The sequence below is a fragment of the Lynx rufus genome, unplaced genomic scaffold (assembly GCF_022079265.1).
Source record: "Lynx rufus isolate CCGP_SWC_20201006 ecotype Redwood Valley unplaced genomic scaffold, mLynRuf1.p SCAF_13, whole genome shotgun sequence".
Taxonomy (NCBI): domain Eukaryota; kingdom Metazoa; phylum Chordata; class Mammalia; order Carnivora; family Felidae; genus Lynx; species Lynx rufus.
The window spans coordinates 26,718,829-26,740,458 of NW_025814827.1; the positions used below are offsets into that span (position 1 = coordinate 26,718,829).

At 39.6% G+C, this 21,630-nt stretch overlaps 1 protein-coding gene across 1 annotated transcript in view; it reads left to right on the plus strand.

Annotated features, from left to right (window-relative positions):
- Positions 1 to 21,630, plus strand: part of FBN1 (fibrillin 1) — a 233,001-nt gene that overhangs the window by 98,863 nt on the left and 112,508 nt on the right. The window contains exons 6-8 of the mRNA XM_047074460.1: positions 6,405 to 6,602; positions 10,020 to 10,145; positions 17,508 to 17,633. Of these exons, the coding sequence (XP_046930416.1) occupies positions 6,405 to 6,602; positions 10,020 to 10,145; positions 17,508 to 17,633 (450 nt within the window). The remainder of the gene's footprint in view (positions 1 to 6,404; positions 6,603 to 10,019; positions 10,146 to 17,507; positions 17,634 to 21,630) is intronic.

Here is a 21,630-nt window from a genome sequence, read left to right on the forward strand (position 1 = left end):
AAATATTATGTATATATTATATATGTAATATAATTAATTATATAGTGTATATATATATATATATATACACACAGTTTTGCTGCATCATTTGAAAATTAAGTTGCATACATCACAACACTTCACCTTTGAATAAGAAGGACATTCTCATAGATAACCATAGTACCATGACCAAACCTATGAGAACAACAATTCCCCAATATTATGTAATATTCAGCCCACATAATATTTCCCCAGTTGTCTCTTTTTGAAACAGAATCCAAGTAATGTTGGGTTATTACGTCTTTTTAATCTAAATAATCTCTCTACCATACTTTTTTTTTACTCAGATGGGTCATTTGTTTTTGGAAAAGTTCAGAATAGTTGCCTTTGAAAATCACACATTCTGGATTTTCTGACTGTTTCCTTGTGGTTTCATTTGACTTGTTCTTCTACCCCTATGTGTCCTCTCAGCTACAAGTTAGATCTGGAGGATTCATTTGATTAAACTTTGACTGTTTTTGGCACAAACTTCATAAATGATGTTTAGTAGTTTATATTTAGTCAAGTCAGGAGTCATGGAAGTATTTCAAGGTGATCTGTGATAGTGTAATTCTGGAGGAAATTAAAAGTTAACTTTTGCTGTTACTGATGCTAAGTTTGATTACTGTATTTGGAACCTGGATGGAGAATCCTCCTGGCATTTCACTCACGTATAGCACTGGGCTGGGAAGTTGGAAATGGGAGTTCATGGTAGTGGAGTGATGTTATGTGTATAAATGTGCTTTCTAACACTGGGAGGGGAGAGCCTAGAAATGTGAATTCAATTGACTGTTAGGGCAGCAGAGTAGTGGGTGATTAGCCTTCTGAAATTTTGATTTGCTGTTTGGTTTAGTGAGCTTGTGGTTAGTAAAATTAATAAAGAACATAGTAAAGTGCCTCATAATCCGTCAACACTATTGAAAGGAATACTATGGAACTGGGTTATGTTGAGTAGTGGTGATTCCAGTTCATGGGCTTTCTCACATTTCTAAGGGTAGACCTTCAGGTAGGCAGTCAGCTAACTTGAAGATACCTCCAATTAATAATGGTACACAAGCACTTCTCAATAATGGTAAGAGAAAGAGATAGAGACAGACAGACAGGCAGACAGAAAGACAATTTAGAGCCCAAGAAGACAAAGTCGCTTTGGGGAGCTTTTGCAAAACACAGAAGGACACCCTGGCCCAAGCTGCATCTACTGCATTGGATTCCATGGGGGTGGGGGGCGAGGGGCTGCGGGAGGACAGAGGTCCAGACATTAGTATTTTGTGGAACTTCCCAGGTGATCTGCTTATGTCCCAAAGTTAAGAATAATTGGAGTAAGAAGAAATGGCAGCAGTTATGAAACTAATTATCATCATGGAACTTCTTTGCTTTAATTTTCTTTGGACTGAAATTTCCCTGAACTCCTTCTTGAAGAGGTTGTATTCAAATTCCACACATTAGGAGTCTGATGTGTCTCAGGCCAACCTACCTGGAAGGTAGAAGCATGCTATGACCCTGTCATGGATAAATTGATATCTCATTCTTTTTTTTGTAATTTTTATGGAAAGAAGGATTTAAAATAATTGGAGCCTACTGCCCAAAATTATATCCTTGTGCCTTCCCTGCAGTTTGTGGTTTAGTGACTGGGCAGGAGTGACAAGAATTCAGTGCACCACAATATTCTTTCTCTCTGAATGATGCATTTGCTTCAGGGTGAAGTCTTATTACAAATGAAAGTGAAGTACCACCGCAGGTCACAGCATTCTGAGCTGCAGAGCTGGGCAGGGGCCTAGGATCCGAGGCTGCAGATACACATTGGTTAGATCCTAAGTCTTGATAAATCTATGGGGATTGAAAACAGTCCTGAAGCCTCACCACTCAGAATGGGAACATGTACATGCAGAATTTCCCAGGAACTAGCCACACTAGAGTAAGCCCATTAAAAACAATTAAAACTGCATTTTAATTTGGTAAAGTCTTGGTCTGTTGCCCTGGTTTATAGAGGTCTTCTAAGGAAGTGATTGTAAATCAATTTGCAAACAGAGAGTATTTTTAATAGTATATTTTAGTTGCATTAGGAATAATGATTTACATTGAGGGAATGAGTCAGACATTACTCAAGCATTGAATTAAGCACATTCCCTGTCTAGTGCTGGGACTATCTGAAAAAAAGAGTATGTAAATTTAGCCTAGTATCACGTAAGTGCTATGGGAATAATTGTAAATAATTGGATTATTAGTAAGGAATTGGGAGTGTGGGCGGATTTTTTTTTTTTCTGTGGTTGAAGTATTGGACAGAAAAACAGCATAACTTTGGCAATCTAAGTGAAGCACAGGACAAAAAGCATACACTGCCAAATCAGAATGACATTTGAAAACCACGTTAATAGAGCATTTACCTTCCAAGAGATTTTTAGATCCAATTCTATTTCATCCAGATTATGCGTCTCCTTCTGCACTCAGCAATTTTTATTGAAAATGTGGACCTACAAATACATTTATGTCCACTTACTAATATGCACTGTCCAATGATCTGGTTCTTTGTCCATAGTGATAAGTATTTAGTGTAGAAAGGTGTTAAGTCTATAGATTCTGTTATACATACTCAAACTTTTGGCCAAATATCTAGTATATTTAATACAGATGGGTCCCCTACGGGCTCTAGAGATGCCTAATGAAAATTGTCAGAATTAACAAGTGCCTATTCCATTCCATGTGTTTCATATTGAGATGAGGGTAAGAACTTGACTCTAGAAAAGTATTAAGGATTATTTTCTTTTTATGAAGGTTTTCCAATGAGGAATTCATGTCTGAAGTCATGAGCCAGTGTCAGACAGGACTGAATCAGATTTTCTTTGTATTTTGTAGTATGCTTCAATTTTGCTGGTGTCCCTCTCAAAACATGTGTTTGCATCTACCCTGATTCTTTGCAATCCTCTATATAAGGTCTTTCCATGAGGTGTCTTGGCAAAGTGAAAAGCAAAACCAAATCCAAGCAATGTCGAAGAGAGGATTGTAAATTCAAATTTCTGTTCCATTATGTTTTTTAAAAGATTGAAAATGACATGCCAGCATGAATCTGTTTGATTCAAACATTTGCACTTACCTCAGTAAATTAAGAGGAGAAAAAGAAACAAACTTAAAATCCTTTCCTTGTTACCTAACATAGACGGTTTTATCTATTTTTTAAATAAGAGATTATGTTGCTGTGATCTTGCTGGTCTCAGAAGCAATATATGTATATGTAGCCATAAAAATAATGATGGCTATTGCCTGAGACTAAACATTTCTCATCCTAAAGCAGTTCATCTGTAATGAACGCTGTTGTATGTAATAGTGAAAAATCGGAAGCAATTTAAATGTCACGCAAAAAGAAAATTATTGAATAAATTATGTTATAACTTGATGGAAAATTATTAGCAATTAAAATAATATTTTGGAATAGTATTTACATGGGAAAGTGCTTTTGGCGATGTTAAGTGAAAAAACCAGGATTAAAAATCGTGTATTTAGTACAGTGCTATTTTGTGATCAAGAATAAAACACATGTGAACTTAGGTAATAACCTAATATGAATACCATATATGTAGCAAGGGTTTCTTTAGGTACAATTACATGAGATTTTTATTTTCTTATTTATGTTTCTACCTTTTCCTAATTGTCTGAAATATTATTTATTTAGAATCACAAAAATATATAATAAAGTGTTAAAATAGAAAAGAAATGCCATATATTAGAGAAGTATTTATTAAATGCCTATAGGTAACATTTGGAAGAATTGAATGAAACAATGAACGACTACAGCCTTTGAGTTTGCCCATGAGTTTACTGCATTTAAGAGCACTTTTGCTCCAAACTGTTATGGTACCATCATGGTGCTGTCATTTTTTCTTTATAGACAGACTGAAATGAGGGCAGAGATTTTATTCAATAGCTCAAGCATTTAAGTTTTGTATTCTTGTTTCAATTCAACATCTATGGAAGAAGATAGTGGATTTTGAACAGATCTGGCATATTATGAGAAATATTAAAATATACCTAGAACTTGACTATCTAAAACTAAAAAATAACCAGGGGAGTAAAAAAAATGCATAAAAAAATTAAAAGACAATAAACTGAGGAAGTGTCAGGAGATAGGACTGGAAAGATAGATGGGGCTAGAGCATTAGAGATTTGAGGGGAACAAAGGTATAAGGTTAGTCTTTTGGAATGGTAACACTGGTGGTGTTTATGTGCAATCTACACAATTTTTTGTCCTATTTGCATATCTGGTAATAGTGTTCATTAATATTTTCCTTTAAGTTGAGTTAAACTTTTTTTTTATTAATCCTCATCATAGCAAACATATTTGTGAAATCAGAGTCTGTTATGTGTATACTCTTTAATAATACAAATTAGAATTAATACATAACGGGGTGCCTGGGTGGCTCAGTTGGTTAAGTGTCTGACTTTGGCTCAGGTCATAATCTCACGGTTCATGAGTATGAACCCCACGTTGGGCTGTGTTCTGACACCTCAGAACCTGGAGCCTGCTTCAGATTTTGTGTCTCCCACTCTCTGATTCTGTGTTTCCCCCTCTCTCTGCCCCTCCTCTGCTCATGCTCTATCTCTCTCCTTCTCAAAAATAAATAAACATTAAAAAATTTAAAAACAATACATGACTATTAAAACATGACAATCTAAAGTCATCTTGCATTCCATCAGTGATACACATAGCACATTTTTGCAAGCACTTGCATGGAAAGAGGGAGATGTGAAGATGGGGACTCGATGTTTTGGCCATCCTGTCCATCTCTCAAGTAATACCATAATTTGGGCCTAGTCCTCTTGCTGAACTAGACTGGGTGACGTTTTGTTTTAGGAACTCCTTAGAAGGCTCCTCTTTCCACGTGGACATTAGGGAGGTGCCATTGACCACAGGTGGCTCATTTTAGCAAGAGAGAAGGGAGAGTGAGGAAGAACATTTAGTAATAGGGAGGAGCTGGAGTCATTACTGCAGCAAAGAAAGCAGGAGAGAGAGAATATGGAGAACAGCGGCATGCCTGCAGGTAAGATTCAGTTATTGTCCAAATGTGGTCATGGTCCACCCTGTTCACTCTTGCTGGTACTGTAAAGGAAGAGTTGCCGTTTGTAAACTGCATATCTATGTCTCATGAGCTACTTAGAAGAAAGAAGCAAAGAAAAGTGAAAACCCAACCCAGCAGTTTCATTAGCGCACACAGTGATTTTCATAAAACTGTAGAATTCAGTGGTGAAACTAACTTACTAATAACTAATAACTAATAACTGGGGTTATTCAGTTATTTATTATTTATTTACTCCATCCCTGGACTCATGGGAAACTGTGCATTTCTGAAAATGACATGGGGAAACATGCGATGTTGGGTGGTAGATAGAAGCCTATGGTCTCGCCACAACCCAGCCTCCCTTATCTGCCAAGGTCATTGTGGAACAGAAAGGGATATTATGGTCTCGATTTCTATCATGGCTAGGCTGGGAACAGCCTGCCTTTTGTCCTCTTTGCTCACTACATGTTAATCTTTCTTGTTTGTTGGCTGCTGAATCCAGATTGACTTTCTCCTTTTAGCAAACAAAACAACAAAACAAAACAAAACAAAAATGAAGGCAGATTTTGCATCTGGTGAGAGTAATTGGAAGTTCTCCCTATGGCCTTAGCTTATCTCTGTTTACTTTAAGATGGACTTTTGCCTAAGGGTTACAGTGATTTCAGAGCAGTGTCCTTCCTCTTTATACTAAATGCCTAATGTCCTTGCATGGGTAAATTTTAAAAAATGCCTACTTGTTTGTTTGTTTGTTTGCACATTTTTTTTTTTTTGTATTTGAAAAAAGATGGACCCAATCCAAAAGAACCGGGTAACCATTTCTTTTGTTCAAAGAACTCCCAGGAAGAAAATGCCATGACTTGCCTCATTGCAAGTTTTGAAATTTTTTCTTTTTCCAGCCTAAATAATAAAAGACTCTAAGCTCCGTGAGGGCAGAGATGTGGTCTATTTTAATCACCAAAACATCTACATCAAGCACAGGGACTGATTCATAGTGGGCACTGGTACATTTTCTTGAGTGAATGAATGTGTAATAATATGCTATATTTTTATAGGACATCACAACTGTAAAGTGTTTTCCATTTGCTCATTTGATTCTTACAACAGGGTCTTCACAGTGGATAGGAACTGGTGTTTTTATCCCTATGTTGTAGGTGAGGAAGATGGAGGTGAGCAGAATGATCTGCCCAAGGCTTCGCACAGAGTCAGTGATTTGTGGTTCTATCCCTGAAGACTGTTTCCCAGTTTGGAGTCCAGCAAGATGGGGCACAGCTGTTTCTCTGCGTGATGGTTCCTGCTTTCCTGGACCTTCATGGAATTCTCCTTCTTTATTTTCAGATTACAGGACGGGCCCATGTTTTACCGTGGTCAGCAACCAGATGTGCCAGGGACAGCTCAGCGGGATTGTCTGCACAAAAACACTCTGCTGTGCCACTGTCGGCCGAGCCTGGGGCCACCCCTGTGAGATGTGCCCCGCCCAGCCCCACCCCTGTCGTCGAGGCTTCATTCCAAATATCCGTACGGGAGCCTGTCAAGGTAAACCCCTGGCTGATGGAGCTCTTAATGGATTCATCTTATTTGCTCTGTGAGAGCCATTCTCCAGTGAAGTTGGAGAGAATGGAAAAGCGGTGTCAGAGACATAACTTCACGATTTCGCTGACGGCATGATATCCAACTTAGGCATTAGGAACGTGGATCAAGAGAGAGCAGCTGGTCTCCTTGGAGTTTTCCTTGCCAGCAGCTCCCCCTCCGAACCCAGAGGTGTTTCTGTGGGGTGGTGTGATACTGGTTGCAGTAATGCTGTGCGTTAGAGCAATGCTATGTATAAACACAAAGCAAAATTTGTGAACAAGGTACTTTGTTTTTCTTATTTTTTTCCCTCCATTTGATATTGTTGGAGTTCCTCTGTCTCCTGGGTTGTCCTTAGTTGACCTCAAGAAAATTGTTCCTCTCTCCATTTTACATGCTACATTATGCTTTTTTTTTTTTTACAAGTCAGAAATAAATTAAGATTTGTTTCACAGTTTTAAATATCCCCAGATGTCGCCTGCTTGCTTCTTCTCCTGTCTCCCATAGAAGCCCTTACTCTGTTTTTGGCTTTTACTCCTATTCTTCCAGCTGTACAAATTCTTTTATTGTCTGGATGTCTGGCAGGAAACAGGAGGAAGTGAACGGAGGCAGTTCAGCACTAAACTGATGGGATTGAAAACTCCCAGGCTGTATCTGCTTCCTTTAGACATCTTCAGTGTTTTTTTTTTTTTTTAACAAGTTGCAATATTTTCAGAAAATTCAGGGTATGGTTTTCTGAGGCAAATAGATACCAGTTTGGTTTGGTTCTGTGTGTTAATTCTAAGGCTGATGTGCAGTAAAACAGAATTTGAGATGAATCACACAGTTCTGTGGGTCTCCATTAAATTCTGCTTCCACAAATTCCACTTGTGATAAACACTGTTGGTCTTGGCTCCTGACTTCTGGGTACAACATACAGCTCCTTTATGTGCCCTTCAACTTGTCCTTCTGAATGTCAGGAGCAGCAAGAAGTCACTTTGGAACAAAGGAATTACAAAGGGGTCTATTGTGTGATTTTATAAAGTAAAGAGTTAGTTTAGTTCCCCCTTTCTTGGGAACCTTAGTTATTTTTCTTATCCTTAGAAGTGAATTTTGAAGAAATTCTTGGTTTTGGTGTTTGGAAGCCAGCTAATACCCGTGAACTCATTGACATAGACCAGAAAGCCAGATTTGGTGTGCCCAACTATCCATCCATGAGTCATTGTCAGAGGTTGAGGCACTGAGACAGTTGGGGGACAGAGAATGACGAGGGAGAGAGAAGAGTGGCTACTCTGTGACTTTGCTGTGCATTTCCTACAATCTAGACCTGTCCACCATTTTCTTTCTGCTCCTTCCTGACTCTGCTATTCAAGAGTCAGGAAAAAGAAAGATTTTTATCAGAAATTTTGTGAAACCCATGAAATGAAAATGGCAGTTATATTGACACTTTGAGAATGAAACTCTTCATGTTTGGGTGTGGGATTTTTTGGAGCAAGTCTGCTATAGGCTTGGGGCTCTGTTATCCTTTCCAGTGTTTTTAGACTTTGGGCCAGATGTGAGGGGCTGTGGGCAAATGGGCTCATAAAGGAGCTTATTCTGTCTTCAGTCGTGGAAGGCATGGCCAGCAGAGAAGTGCCCTCCTGTGTATTTCCTCTTGGCCAAAAATTATGACCAACAGGACTATCAAGTTTTGCTTATATGTACAATCAATTTCAAATAACATTTCAATAACATATTCAGCATATCAAGAGAATGGAAACTTCTGGTCTCAGATAAAATTGAGATCAGCTATAAAACATAATCTAATTATACTGCCCATATAGTGATTCATTTGTGGGCCAGGACATTCCATTTAAAACAGTGACAGTTTGATAGCAAAATAAATTGTTGCTCCTTTAGTACCCTTTCCCTCATGCCAACTTTTCTGAAGAACATGGGGTAGTAGAAACTTTAAAACTGGTGATCACTCTCTTGTTTCATACAATGAAGGGTAAAACAAGAGAGTACCCTAGGCTTCCAGATTTCTAAAAGAATATGCAAAGTGAGAGAAAGAAAAGTTAGACTGCCACTCTGGGGGTCCTTTATTAAACTAGACTTTTGTGTGTATTTATACACATATATACATACATATGTAATGAAGAGATGGAGAGAATGTACATATATTTTTTACAGTCTTTCCAACTCAACACAATGAGCCTGGAATGATTACTTTTGTTCCTAGAAAGTTCATATGTGGGGCTACATGTGGGACCATAGTTATTGGGTGCTAGGGATATAGCAGTGAACAAAACAGAGGAAGAACCTGCTGTCTGGAACTTGAATTAAAGACAATGGGTTTATAAAACAAAACAAAGCAAACAAGCATTTATTCGGTCAGCTGGTGATTCATCCTAAGGAAAAAAGTAAGCAAAGTAGGAAGGGTGGTGAGTGACAGGGGGCTGGCTGTTGCTGTTTGGCCAGTGAAGGATGTACTGCTATAGTGAACAGAGACCTACCGGATAGATGGGATGGTGTGAACCTTTATGGAGGAAGAATGATCCAGGCAAAGGAGCCACTATTAAAAACCCTGAGGCAAGTGCATCCTTGGTATATTTAAAGAATGGCAAGGAAGCCAGTTTAGAAGGAGAGTGACAGAGAGGGAGAGGAGGTCAGAAGATGAGAGCAGAGAGTAGAGGGGGCAGGTAGAATCTTTTCAGATAGGTGCTTGAGTTTTGAGCTGGGAGGACACACTGACTTACTTTAAAAAGTTTCCCTCTGGTGGCTTCTCTGCCAGCAAAGTAAGACTGCGTATTCATCTCGGGTCTCTCTCACTTCTTAGTCTAATTTCCTGGGTTGTTTAATTTTTACTGCACAAGACAATTCTACAGAATGGAAGGTGAACATTTTCCATTTCATCTGCATAAAAGCATTCACTGTCTCATACAGTCTCTGTGATCTTATGTAAATTCTGCTTTAACTGAATCATTCAATATAAGTCTTAGAGACAGTTTTATTATAGAAATGTGTTGCTTTTTGATTCTAAGAATTTCTTGAATAACTCTAGTTATTATTGTCAGCCTTTTTATCATTGCATCCTGTAACTTGCAGCCTTCATAATAAAACCCACAAAAATCAGTATAAATATTGCCTTCTACACAAGAGAAGATGGAAGGTGGGAAAAAACATTTGTGACCTCTTACCAACCGTTACTAACCAACTTATGTTACTCAAAAATTTATTTTACATAAAGCAATTGTGAGAAATAGTTTCTCTCATTGTATTCCAAATATTGCAATGGACAAATAACTCGTTGACATAAATAGAGTAATATAGACATAAAAACTGTCACATTTTCTTCTGCAGTAACTTTTATATGAATGTCTCCCTCTCTCCCTTTCTCTCTCTCTGTTTCCTAAAATCTGACAGATGTGGATGAATGCCAGGCCATCCCTGGGCTCTGTCAAGGAGGAAATTGCATTAATACTGTTGGGTCTTTTGAGTGCAAATGCCCTGCTGGACACAAATTTAATGAAGCATCACAAAAATGTGAAGGTAAGAAATACTATGCTTTGCAGTGAAGGGGTGGAGGGGCAGGCAAAACGCAAATCAACGACAAGCTTTATTGTAAATTGTTCCAAAATCCTTCTGTCTTTGTCATTCCTGTGAATGTGTAAATATAATATTCTTACCAGGAATAATATGCCTTTGTGCTAGTGAACCAGAAAAACCCTGCAGCTTTTTCCACTTTTATAGACCCAAAATAAGAGATCCATCTGAATCAAATTAAATATTAAAACATGAAATATTTTTGAACCAATATTTGGGTTAAAATGTTCAAGACACATGTTTTTGCATAGTTCTAGAGACATGAATTTAAATTTAATCATTACGTATCATTCAGAAGGACATATCTTCTGATTTTTTTTTTTTTTTTTTTTTAGTTAAAATATATGTTTGTTAGTTTTTGGAGAGATTAACTCTTCTATTTATGCTCCGAGTACAAGGTTAGTATTTTCTTTTGTGCCTATCAAATGGAAGCTTTTTTTAATGGTAATCAAACAGAAAAATAACTGGAGGTAAATTTATACATTTGCATTTAGTTTCTAGATTGAGCTCCTAAAATGTGCATAGAGGGACTATGTTCATATGTACCGCTACTGCTGCTTGCCAAAAAGAGGCCTGGCATCCAAGGCCATAAGAAATGCTTTTTCCATGAGAGGGAAACATCTAGGAAATAAGTAGGCGGCATCCAACTCTCTTTCCCTTGATGAGTGCATGCACCTTGCATGTATAATGGCTGACAGTAATATAGCAAAGTACATCTCTTATCAAACTCAGCAGACAAAACTTCTTCCTTCATTTTTAGCTGTACCTTGTGTGATATAAAGTTGCATTTAGATGCATGCACTTTTGTTGAAAGCAGCTGCTGTTGTGTCTATACTCCTAAACCCCAGCAATGAGGAATAATTCATTCTAAGTCATGGGCTTAGTTCATTAATCTTCTTTGTGGATAGCCACAGTATATCATATGTGGGAAAGACAGCTTCAGATTTGAAGAGCAATTCATAAATGACACATGAGAAGTTTAATATCTACTTGCCCTGAAACTGAGTAATCTGAAATCTGGCACTGATGGAATTATCTTTATGGGTTAGAGTTTTTTTTTTTTTTTTTTTTTTTTTTTTAGCGTTCATTCATTTTTGAGAGACACAGAGACACAGAGCGTTAGTGGGGGAGGGAGCAGAGAGAGCAGGACACACAGAATCAGAAGCAGGCTCCAGGCTCCGAGCTGTCAGCACAGATGTGGGGCTCGAACTCATGAACCGTGAGATCATGACCTGAGCCGTAGTCAGACGCCCAACCGAGTGAGCCACCCAGGTGCCTCTAGAGTTGTTTTTAAGTTATCAATCACATAGAATTTATAATAATACGTTCTTGAACATGCTATGAACAGTTGAGGGAGCTGTGAAAAATACATTCTTCCTAAGGAATTAGGACTTTGTAAAAACACAGTAAGTTTCAAAGAACGATAAAGTTGACTCTTCCAGGCCAACGTATTTTAGAAGTTCTGTTGTAGATTTAAGTTAGAAGCAGAGGATGTTGCTACTGAATGAGGCAAAGAACTTAAGTACCTGTACCCTTTCATGTTATAAATTAAAGAACTGGGTATGGTAAGTGCCCTGTTTGAAGTCATTTAGATGGCACTAGCATTTACTTCTTTTGATTCACACTGTGGTACTTGTGATGTCATATTATATTGCCTTCTTTCCCGGATGTAAGCCATAACCTCCAATATTAATATTTATCTTTCCTAATATTTTGAAAATTTTTAAATATTATAGTATATATTTTCAGGTATTATATACATATATCTTTATGCCACTAATAAGCTGTCAGGTTTATAATAGCATGCAAAATCCACCTCAGCAATGGGTTGTGTCTTATATTTTCAGGTTTTCTCGGCTTGATATATTCAGCTTAGATACAGTCAGCTTCAAGATTTAGGGCACTATGATCCATATGACTTGTCCAGTCTTCTGGACAAGGTTTGATTTTTGGAATTAGATAGCTTCCATCTTGGAGTAGAATTGTTTTCCTGTGTCCCTTGCCTTTCACTCACCTGTCAGTTAACAACTGTCAGGATTGATCACCTTGTGTGGTCGTGAATGAGACAGAAGATGCACAGATTTAATACTCAGACTGAAAGAAAAATCATTCAAAATCCTTTTGTTAATGCTAAGAAACCTATTATGGTGCTGTATCCAATGGACAAAAAAATTCAGTCTGAAAATTACTTAATCCTTTTTCACAAATATTTTTTTTTCCGGCTGCATATTGAAATCAGTAGCAAGATAAAAACAGCATACTTTTGGCTAGACCTTTTTTTTTTCCTTAGCATCTACGGTTACATTAAATTCAGATGATGGGTTTTTTTTTCCCCTCTCTTTTATTTTTTTTATGCAAAATTGATACTGGAAGAGAATGTCCTGTTTGTATTATGTGTACTCTGGCCTGGAAGCTGGTTCGGGCATTATTGCCCTGTCTTACTCGGGTAGGAGAGTAATCAGAAAGTCCTCTGAGAATGCTTGGTGAACTGGGTCTCCTCCTTCAACTCCCTTGCTTTTCTCCAGCTTTATGCCTGTCTATGGGAATGGCACAACTCTGGGCATAGGATGATTGATAGGATGGTCAATAGAAGGAATTCCAGAAAAACTGGCCCACACAGTGAAGGGATGAAGAGAACATCTGTGTGCCCTGGGAAGATGGTCAGGCCACAGTGGGATTCTGTGCCCTTGTGAAAATCGTTCTGGCACTTTTCCCATTACTTGGAGTGGCTTTTAAAATGCATCTTCCTCTTGACTTGGAAAGGAAGGAACTGGGTACCTGGAAGCCCACAGTAATTTATTTAAAAAACCAATTCAATAAAAAATTGGCTTTAGCAAATTTACAAGCTGCTAACCTTTACTCCCTCAGGGATGGGGAGAGCAGTTTTTTTTTTTTTTTTTCAGTGAGATCTGCCTTTTGCAGAATTCTCCCTTCTTAAAATATCCCTTTTGCCCTGAAACTATACCAAATTTTATATCATTACATGCAACTTAGATTCCTTTGAAACGTAAATGATCAAGCAGAAGTGATCAAGTAACAATTATTAAATTTTCATAAATTTAAGAAGGAATATTGAGATTTATAGCTGTGATTTGGGGGGGGGGGAAGGGAAACAGAGTTCACGCCCACCTTCATTGTTGATTTTTCCAATGACTCTCGAGGGTGCACATTGAAAGAACACATGAGCCTTTTCTTTTTGGAAACCGAGTCCATATTTGCATAGGTTACTGTGGGAGGAAATTAAGAAATAAAAAGTGTAATTAAAGGATTAAGTTTTATTTCTGGAAGAAGTCCCTTGGATTCCTAATTAACCACTAATATTTTGAGACTTAGATTACCGCCAGCCCAGCCTTTAGCAATTATACCAGCGCTGCATGATGCAAAGGACTTTTTAAAAATGTAGCCCCTACATCTGTGTCCTCCCTAATACATGGCCAAAAACCTTAAGACTTCCCCTTTCTGAAATAGTGACATATTCATCTGATGGCTACTTGCTATGAGGGGCTCTTATCCTCTCAGGCACCAAGGACAATTCCTGGGGCTTCTTGACCCACTGACTTACTACTCCTGGGGCTACTTGACTTACAGTTGGGGCCCCATGCTCTGCAGCTCATTGTAAACCCTTGACTCCCACTGTTCAGGGTCACCAGCTCCCTACATGTTGCTGAATACAATTTCTGTGGTGCAGGCATAAGAGCCCTAGGAATAAGGTAGACCTGGCCCTACACCTAGTAATGTCCCCCCACCTGTGTGATCTTGGACAAATCAGTTACCAGCTCTGAGTTACTGCAGCTTTCAGATGAGGAGGTTGAACAGGGTCCCTTCCATTTCTGTAATCCAGACTCAGTTGTCACATTTCTCATTATTTCCCAGTTGTGATCAGATAGCGGGTGCTGTATGTGGGCATATATGGTATGACTATAAAATAGTAGGGCTGATATTATTTTCAACATGACTTGAAGAATCAGCTTATTTACTTTTTAGCCAGATTTTTTACACTGGATTTTCCTGTGTCCAGGCAGCAAATCTGGACAGAAAGGGCCTACCACTGTGTCCCTTCTTGGACACGCAGCAAGAGGCCAGTGAGACCATAAGCATGGCTACTTCCCAGCAGCTTTGCCTCTCCCTTCTGCCCTAAGGAGCCAGGGAGAAGTGTCCAGAGCACAGAAGCATCTCTTCCCAGTCAAGCCTCACTTCCCACCAGGCCCCCACAAACTGATTTACTTTTATGGCTGATATTTAATACAGACTGGCTCCCAAAAGTGCTAAGAAATCCACTGATCTCCAACTCTCTTATGTGGGATCCCTGAATTCTATTAAAAGGAGGTAAATACAGCATGCTAAGAGCCTGGAAAAAATAATAGATTAGTATGAGTTTCGAAGTATAAGTGATTTCGATTCAGATACTTTATTCCGGCCTTTTACTATTGAGGGGACTTCACCACAGCCTGGTCACAAAATCAGAACTCCTGCCCCTGTTGCCATGAAGCAACAGGACTGAGAAGCAAGGAGACTCAGGAAAGTAGAAGGGCCTTAGACACATGAAGAAAAATGGGTATGTCACCGAGGAGAGGACACTAAAGGGAATTCAAAACCATTTAGGCTCCTTCAAATGGAATAATTTGGCCTAGTCCAGTTTTATCTTTATCTGGGTGAAAATTAGGGAGGTGTATACTATGATGTATTTCCTGACTTACTGACCTCTGGGGCCATGCACCTAAGTGGGATCCCTGCCCCTCTCCCTCTTCCCCAGCCCCTGGCAATGGGAGACTTGGGTTTAACATCACTTTATAAATGAACCTCTTTGTTCTTATTTTGAGTGTTACTCATGCTGGTTTTCTGAAGGCCTCAGGAAAATGCAACAGCTATCCCTAGGATAGCTATCTCTATCCCAGAATTATAGAGATCAGGTCTTATGCCCATATCTATACTGTGAGGAATAGATGAGTTGATACACATAAAGCATTTAATCAATGCCTCACACTCAATACCTGTCAACTCTCATTATTATTATTGTTGTCGTTGCTATTATCTTCAGTAAAGGGGCCAAAGCTAACCTAGCCAGCATGTGAAAGATGTCTGCTCCGTCCTGCCAGTTCATTCTGTTTTTTGAATAACTTTTTCTGATGTGTTTTGTCACTTAAATAACCCCTTCGGCTATTGGTGTAGGTTAAGTGGCCTTAAAAAGGATGGTCACGGTCATTTATACTAACAGGTAGAAAAATATTTCTTTTAATAGACACTTGTTGTTCACGTGATCTTCAATAGGAGTTTAATGACTCAGACATTTATCTTTAGGGACATTTTGAGGAAGGTATGTTTTCTTCTTGATACCTCTGTGTTACAGGGATACATCCTCTTCTATTCTTTTTTTATTTTTATTTTTATTTTTTTTTTAATTTTTTTTTTTCAACGTTTATTCATTTTTGGGACAGAGAGAAACAGAGCATGAACGGGGGAGGGGCAGAGAGAGAGGGAGACACAGAATCGGAAACAGGCTCCAGGCTCTGAGCCATCAGCCCAGAGCCTGACGCGGGGCTCGAACTCACGGACCGCGAGATCGTGACCTGGCTGAAGTGGGACGCTTAACCGACTGCGCCACCCAGGCGCCCCTCCTCTTCTATTCTTAAATAGGGTTACTGAATCCTCCAGGCTGAGCTTGTTTGTTTGTTTGTTTGTTTGTTTTTTAAGTAGGAGTGTGGCTGGTAAATGCAGGAGGATTGATGGTAAAGAACTGTCTTAAAATGTGCTTTCTGATATTATGCTAGTTCTAGAACCTTAGGCTCCATCTTTGGTGGTTTCTCAGCCTGACTTTCACTGACTCCAGTAAAATTTCTGCCGGAATAGAAATACACATCTTTACCATTATACAACTTCACAATGACAATGCTGTTTATGTTAGCATTGACTCTAATATAAGCAGGGAAATATTGTTTGGTTTAGCCTCTAGCCTAGCATAGAAGAATGGGGATTTTGGTTTTAAAAAGGTTAAACTGCATGTAAACAGTGTCTCTGCTGCCTTTTTGACTAACAGGGTGAACTTGAGTCAGAAGACACTTGAATCTGGTCCACTTAGAACTCTATTTGGTTTTACAAGTGAAGAGCAGTACTTAAACTAGAGAAGAAATACTCTTTTTTTTTTTTTTTTTTTTTAATTTAGGGCTTTCTGAGTGCCCACAGTGTAGTCTGGCCATTGCAATACTTCCAGGGCACTTGGGTCAAACCGCACCTCTCCCTAGGTGAGTGCAGAAAGCCCACTCCTCTTGGAGTCAAGGTCATGCGCTCTGAGTTTACTTTTAGCCTAACAGGAAGTTCTCAATTCCTTTTTTTCCCCTCACTGGTGCCACATCTGTTGACAACTGTCAGTGTCTGAATCTGGTTCTTGAAAAGCTCCCCTTGAAGGAAATGGCTGTATTTGTCCTAAGGAACTTTTACTGCTTCCTTGGAAGAGACCATTGGCCTCGGGCCCCGAGAGCTAACTCTAACTATGGCCTCTGCTGACCCCACAGGGTATTCAGTGGTTTTCAGAGCTTTCCCCTCTGGTGCACATGACCAGACCACCATCTTCCTGTTCTCCACGATCAGTCACTGGGTTTGGGCTCATGGGAAGCATGGAGTCCGGGCTGAGATGGTTCTCCACAGCTCAGGCAGTCCTGGAAGGAGCTGAAAACTGAAGGCTGTCTGCTGATAGCACCCCCAGTACTGGGACAAGTCCTTCCTTGAGAGAGATCTGGGTGAAGCATCCCAGTGCCCCCCCACATTCACTTACCAAACCCGCAGAAAACCATCATCATGGCAGTTTGGGTGCCCCTGAAAACGCCAAGATGTCTCTGAGTCTTGGTCAGCGCTCAGACCACATGGTCTCTGTAGGATTTCAGTATCTGCTTTGTGGAAAATCCAATTGTAAAGAAATGCAGGAACTGATGCAGAATACAGAGTAATAAATATAAAGGGAGATTAACTCAGTGCAAAACATGGAGAGAAGAGGGAAAACAAAATTTTAAACTAAGTGACATTTGGAATCTTAGCATGCTATAGTTAGTTGGTAAAACAGTACATACTTTTAGATTTTACAGGGCAAGTTTCTTTTATTTTGCACTAATGTCTTGGGTAAGACTGTGTTGAAAGAAGAAGCACCCACTTCTGGGTCAATAGTCAATGAATTGACTATTTCATGTGCTGCTTTTATTCTGTAAAGATTGCTGTTTCTGGGGACATGGTTTGACTGGTGTTACATCTGAACCTCCCTTGGTGATGAACAGTTGTATACTGCGTTCTGTGAATAGTAACCCCTTCTTTACGTTTCAGATATTGATGAATGCAGCACCATTCCTGGGATCTGTGATGGGGGCGAATGTACAAACACGGTCAGCAGTTACTTTTGCAAATGTCCTCCTGGTTTTTACACCTCTCCCGATGGTACCAGATGCATAGGTAGGTTTAATTATAAACAGCATAAACAGTGATTTCTACAAACCAGTTCCCTAATGAACATCTTATTAAACACGTTTGTTAAAGGGAACTAATAATTTCTCACTTTATGTAAAATGTACATTTATATTTCATTAAACAGTGGAGCACCGTCTTAAAGAAAAGAGACATCTTGTCCTCTTGTATTAGGATGTTTGCCTCCCAGAAAGAGGGATGATCCAGGAGCCCATAGAGATGTCCTCGGTCTATAAATTAACTTTGCAGTTATGTTAAGTGTCAAACCTTCAGTCGTTTCCTGGGACCTGTGTTAATTTAGGTCTGAAATTTTGCAATAATCTCTTAATTGGTCTCCCTGCTTCCTGGCTTCTCTACAATCTATCTTGTCAGATTTATCTTCCTAAAATAGTGCTTTGATTAAATAATTCTTTTGCTCACAAACCTCTGGTAGTTTTCCATTAGGATTTGGAAATTAGTGGTTTTCAGTCTGTGCCCCTTGGATCCTTCAGGTATGGAAAAGGTCTCCAGAGCTGCTAGGGTGGGAGAGGGGAACAGTGAGAAGGGGGAGACTAAGGGGACAGGACCCCTCCCCCCCAGTCAGTGCCCCCCACGTGCACACACTCTGCTTTTATCTAGTGGGGTGTTAGGCTTCTGCATAAAATATCAATTAAAATAAGGGATTTTGTTATTAAAAATAGGTTTGATAACTGTCAGACTTAATGATTATTAAGACTTACCTCAAAGTCTAGTCTGCTAGAGAAAAGTTCAAGTTCCAGGTGTGTAGCCTAATACTTAAAGACACTCTCTGACCTCTCTCAGCCTTGCTGACTTATCAGCACAGTCCCTGCTTCTCACCCTCAAACAGGTCATTTGTTTTGATTCCTTCATGCCTTTAATCATACATGTTGTACCACTTAGCTCAAGCCCCCTTTCCTTCTTCTGCTCAGGCTCTCTGTCTTTGAAGATGTCCCAGATCAGCTTACCTGAAAGCGGTTTCTCCCTTACCTGAGGAAATACTTTTCATAAATGGTCTTCTAGGGACATTTTATGTCTGTATGTTTTTATCTCCCTAGTTAAGTTGTAAGCTCTCCTTAAAGCCTACATAACTGCTATCCTCACATATCCCTGGTGGTTCTTGGCACAATTCCTTGCATGTTGTAGGCACTCAGTAAGTATTTGTTGAATATCAAAATGAGTACTTCCTTATTATTAGGGCACAGCTAGAAAGCCTATGGCAATGGTCTTGGAGAAAAACGAATTCTATCTTTTGATGTTTGTCTCTGGCCCATATTTTCTGAGACACTCAGCTTCGCATCCTCACCACAAGCCATGAATTTCAGACCCAAACAGAGTTGCACTTGAAATTCTGAATTCCTTTTTACTTAATCATGTAATAAAAGCTGAGGGCGGTCTCTTTAGTTGACATTTGAGTAAGTACAACCAGTGAGGGAAGCATATCTGGGCTTTTCCTTAGAAACAACGGTGGTGCCCACATTGCCTGATTTTCCAGGATCTCTCCACGTATACTGGAACTGCAGGGAAGGGACAGCGGCTGCAATCCACAGAGCTCCTTCTTCTCCCCAAACTGGCCCAACTAGCACTTGACATCTGAGGGATATGCTTAGCAGAGAGGTAGATCAGAAGTTCTTTCTGGGCCAGAAAATAGGTAGATGTGTTTTTTAACCTTCAAAGAGAGCCCCAAATTATACTAAAATGATTAAAACACATTTTACATATCAGATGGTTTACATTTTTAAAATACTTTTACCAAATATACCCATACTATTTACAAAGAAAGTGGGGTATGGGGAGGAGACTAAGATTCATGGGTGACCTCCTAGGTGTGAGCTATTATGGAAATTATCTGACTTAATGTTCACAACCATACTGAACATGAGAAGAAGCTGAGGTTTACAGAGTCCACATAAGTAATTTGGTTCGATTGCTTAAGCAGCTAAGAAGTGAAGTTGCTGAGATCCCAACTTGGGCCCCAGCCCACGGTCCCTAACCCAGTCATTGCTCCCTCCGGAGTGAACACCAGACACAGTAAATAGGCAAGCAAGCTTTCTTCTTCTTTGGTACTTTGTTTGTTGCCATAGTTAGGAACTTGTTACATAAAATGCTCCAAGTGACCTTTCGGCCTTCCCTAATGCTGGTATTTCCTGCCATGGTAAACCACAGAGACACCCTCAACCGCCGCCCCCCTCCCCCCCCCCCCCCGCCAAATATCCCTAGTGAAAAGAAAATACATACAGTCTCCAACTTATAAACAAATCCAAGGTTTGCTTTTAGGTTGCCTATTTGGAATTAGTAAATCTAACCAATAGAAAACCCCACACGTGGCTAGTGGTATATCACATCTTCCTTATACTTCTCTTCTAAGCATGAGATTCCACCTGTTACCTTTGGCCCCCACATTCTCAGGCTCTCAAACCTCCCTGTCTCAGCACTCCCTTTGTCCTGTAAGCTTTTGCAGTATTATTTTATTTTTTTGTTCTGTGATCTTGCTTTGGTGCTTTATAATAATTTGTGTAGGGCGGTCTTTTCATCTTAGTGTGTTCTGTCTCATCAATTCCCAGGAATCCTAGTTTGGGCCTCACAGCTCCTAGCTCCTGGTTGGACACAACGATGTTAGTGATTGGTTATGAGAGGCCTATTGATAGTCTAGGATGACCCGCAAACACCTATTTAATCCATAATATATTTGTTTTGATAGAATGTGACTTCTGCATTCTGAAAGAAAAGGCCAAGTGATTCAGAAGGAGAAAAAGGAAGAAAGCTTCCTACCCCTTTTTGCAAGATGTCTTGGCCAGAGCAAATTCAAAATAGAAGAAGGCATCTATGCCTCCTCCTGCCCTCCATTTGTCTCCTCCAAATCCTAACATTCTTCCCCCTCAGCTTCCATAGGTCTTCAGATCATCCCAAAGCCACTCCTTAGCCTCGAGGTAGAATGATCCCACATTATACAATGGTTTCTTTCCTGCTTCCTGATGACATGGGAAACTTCAGGCTGGTGTGCCCAGGGGACAGTTCCTCCAAATGCCTCCTGATTTTCACATATTTTCCCTTCCTTTACTTGTCAGCCTATAGGTTTTATTCCAAATTATAAATATTGTAAATATGTGTATTTTTAACCAAAGCCCTCCTTGCAGAACAAGAAATCAGCCAAATGCTTATTGTATGTGCAGGTGCTGTTTGTAAATCAGAGATTGCCAACAACCCAGATATGGCTGGTAATTTTTTTTAGCTGCAACAGTCACCATTTTGATCAAGTCTCTAACCTACTGATATAACATCTAAGTCAGCCAGCAGGGCAGTAAAATAGTATCATAGTTAATGTGCAAACTAATAGACATTAGCCCATTAAGACTTTGCGATTGGCAACTGTAGGTCCCAGTTTTGCCCCGAAAGATAGCCCACACTGAAAATTATATATACAAATTGTGGTCAAGTATTTATACTGGGTTTTGACCACCAAATTCATTTGAAACTGGGATATAAGCCAGTTTTGAACATTTCTTCCTATTCTTAACAGCGTTTGGTTTCCATGCCCCAAAAATTTACTAATCCCTGAGTATATAAATTATCAGTGGCTTTAAAGCAATGAAAAGTAGAAACTAGGAAGTTTTATTGCTCCTTCTTCATAGGGAAGGTGCCACCTGTAGCTTCACAGAGCTTATCTTGTCTGCCCTCCTCTCTCCGGCCATTTACCCTGGATCAGGCTGCAATGAAACTCGCTCTGCCTCTCTGTTGAGACTATTAGTCTGACTGCAGGTGTAGGAACTAGGGCCACAATACCTGCTAGTGTTTTTTTTTTTTTTTAATGTTTATTTTTGAGAGAGAGAGAGAAAGAGGGAGAGAGACAGAGTGTGAGTCTGGGAGGGGCAGAGAGGCAGAGAGAGGGGGAGACACAGAATCTGAAGCAGCCCAGACTCTGAGCTGTCAGCACAGAACCCAACACAGGGCTCAAACTCAAGAACGGCAAGATCGTGACCTGAGCCAA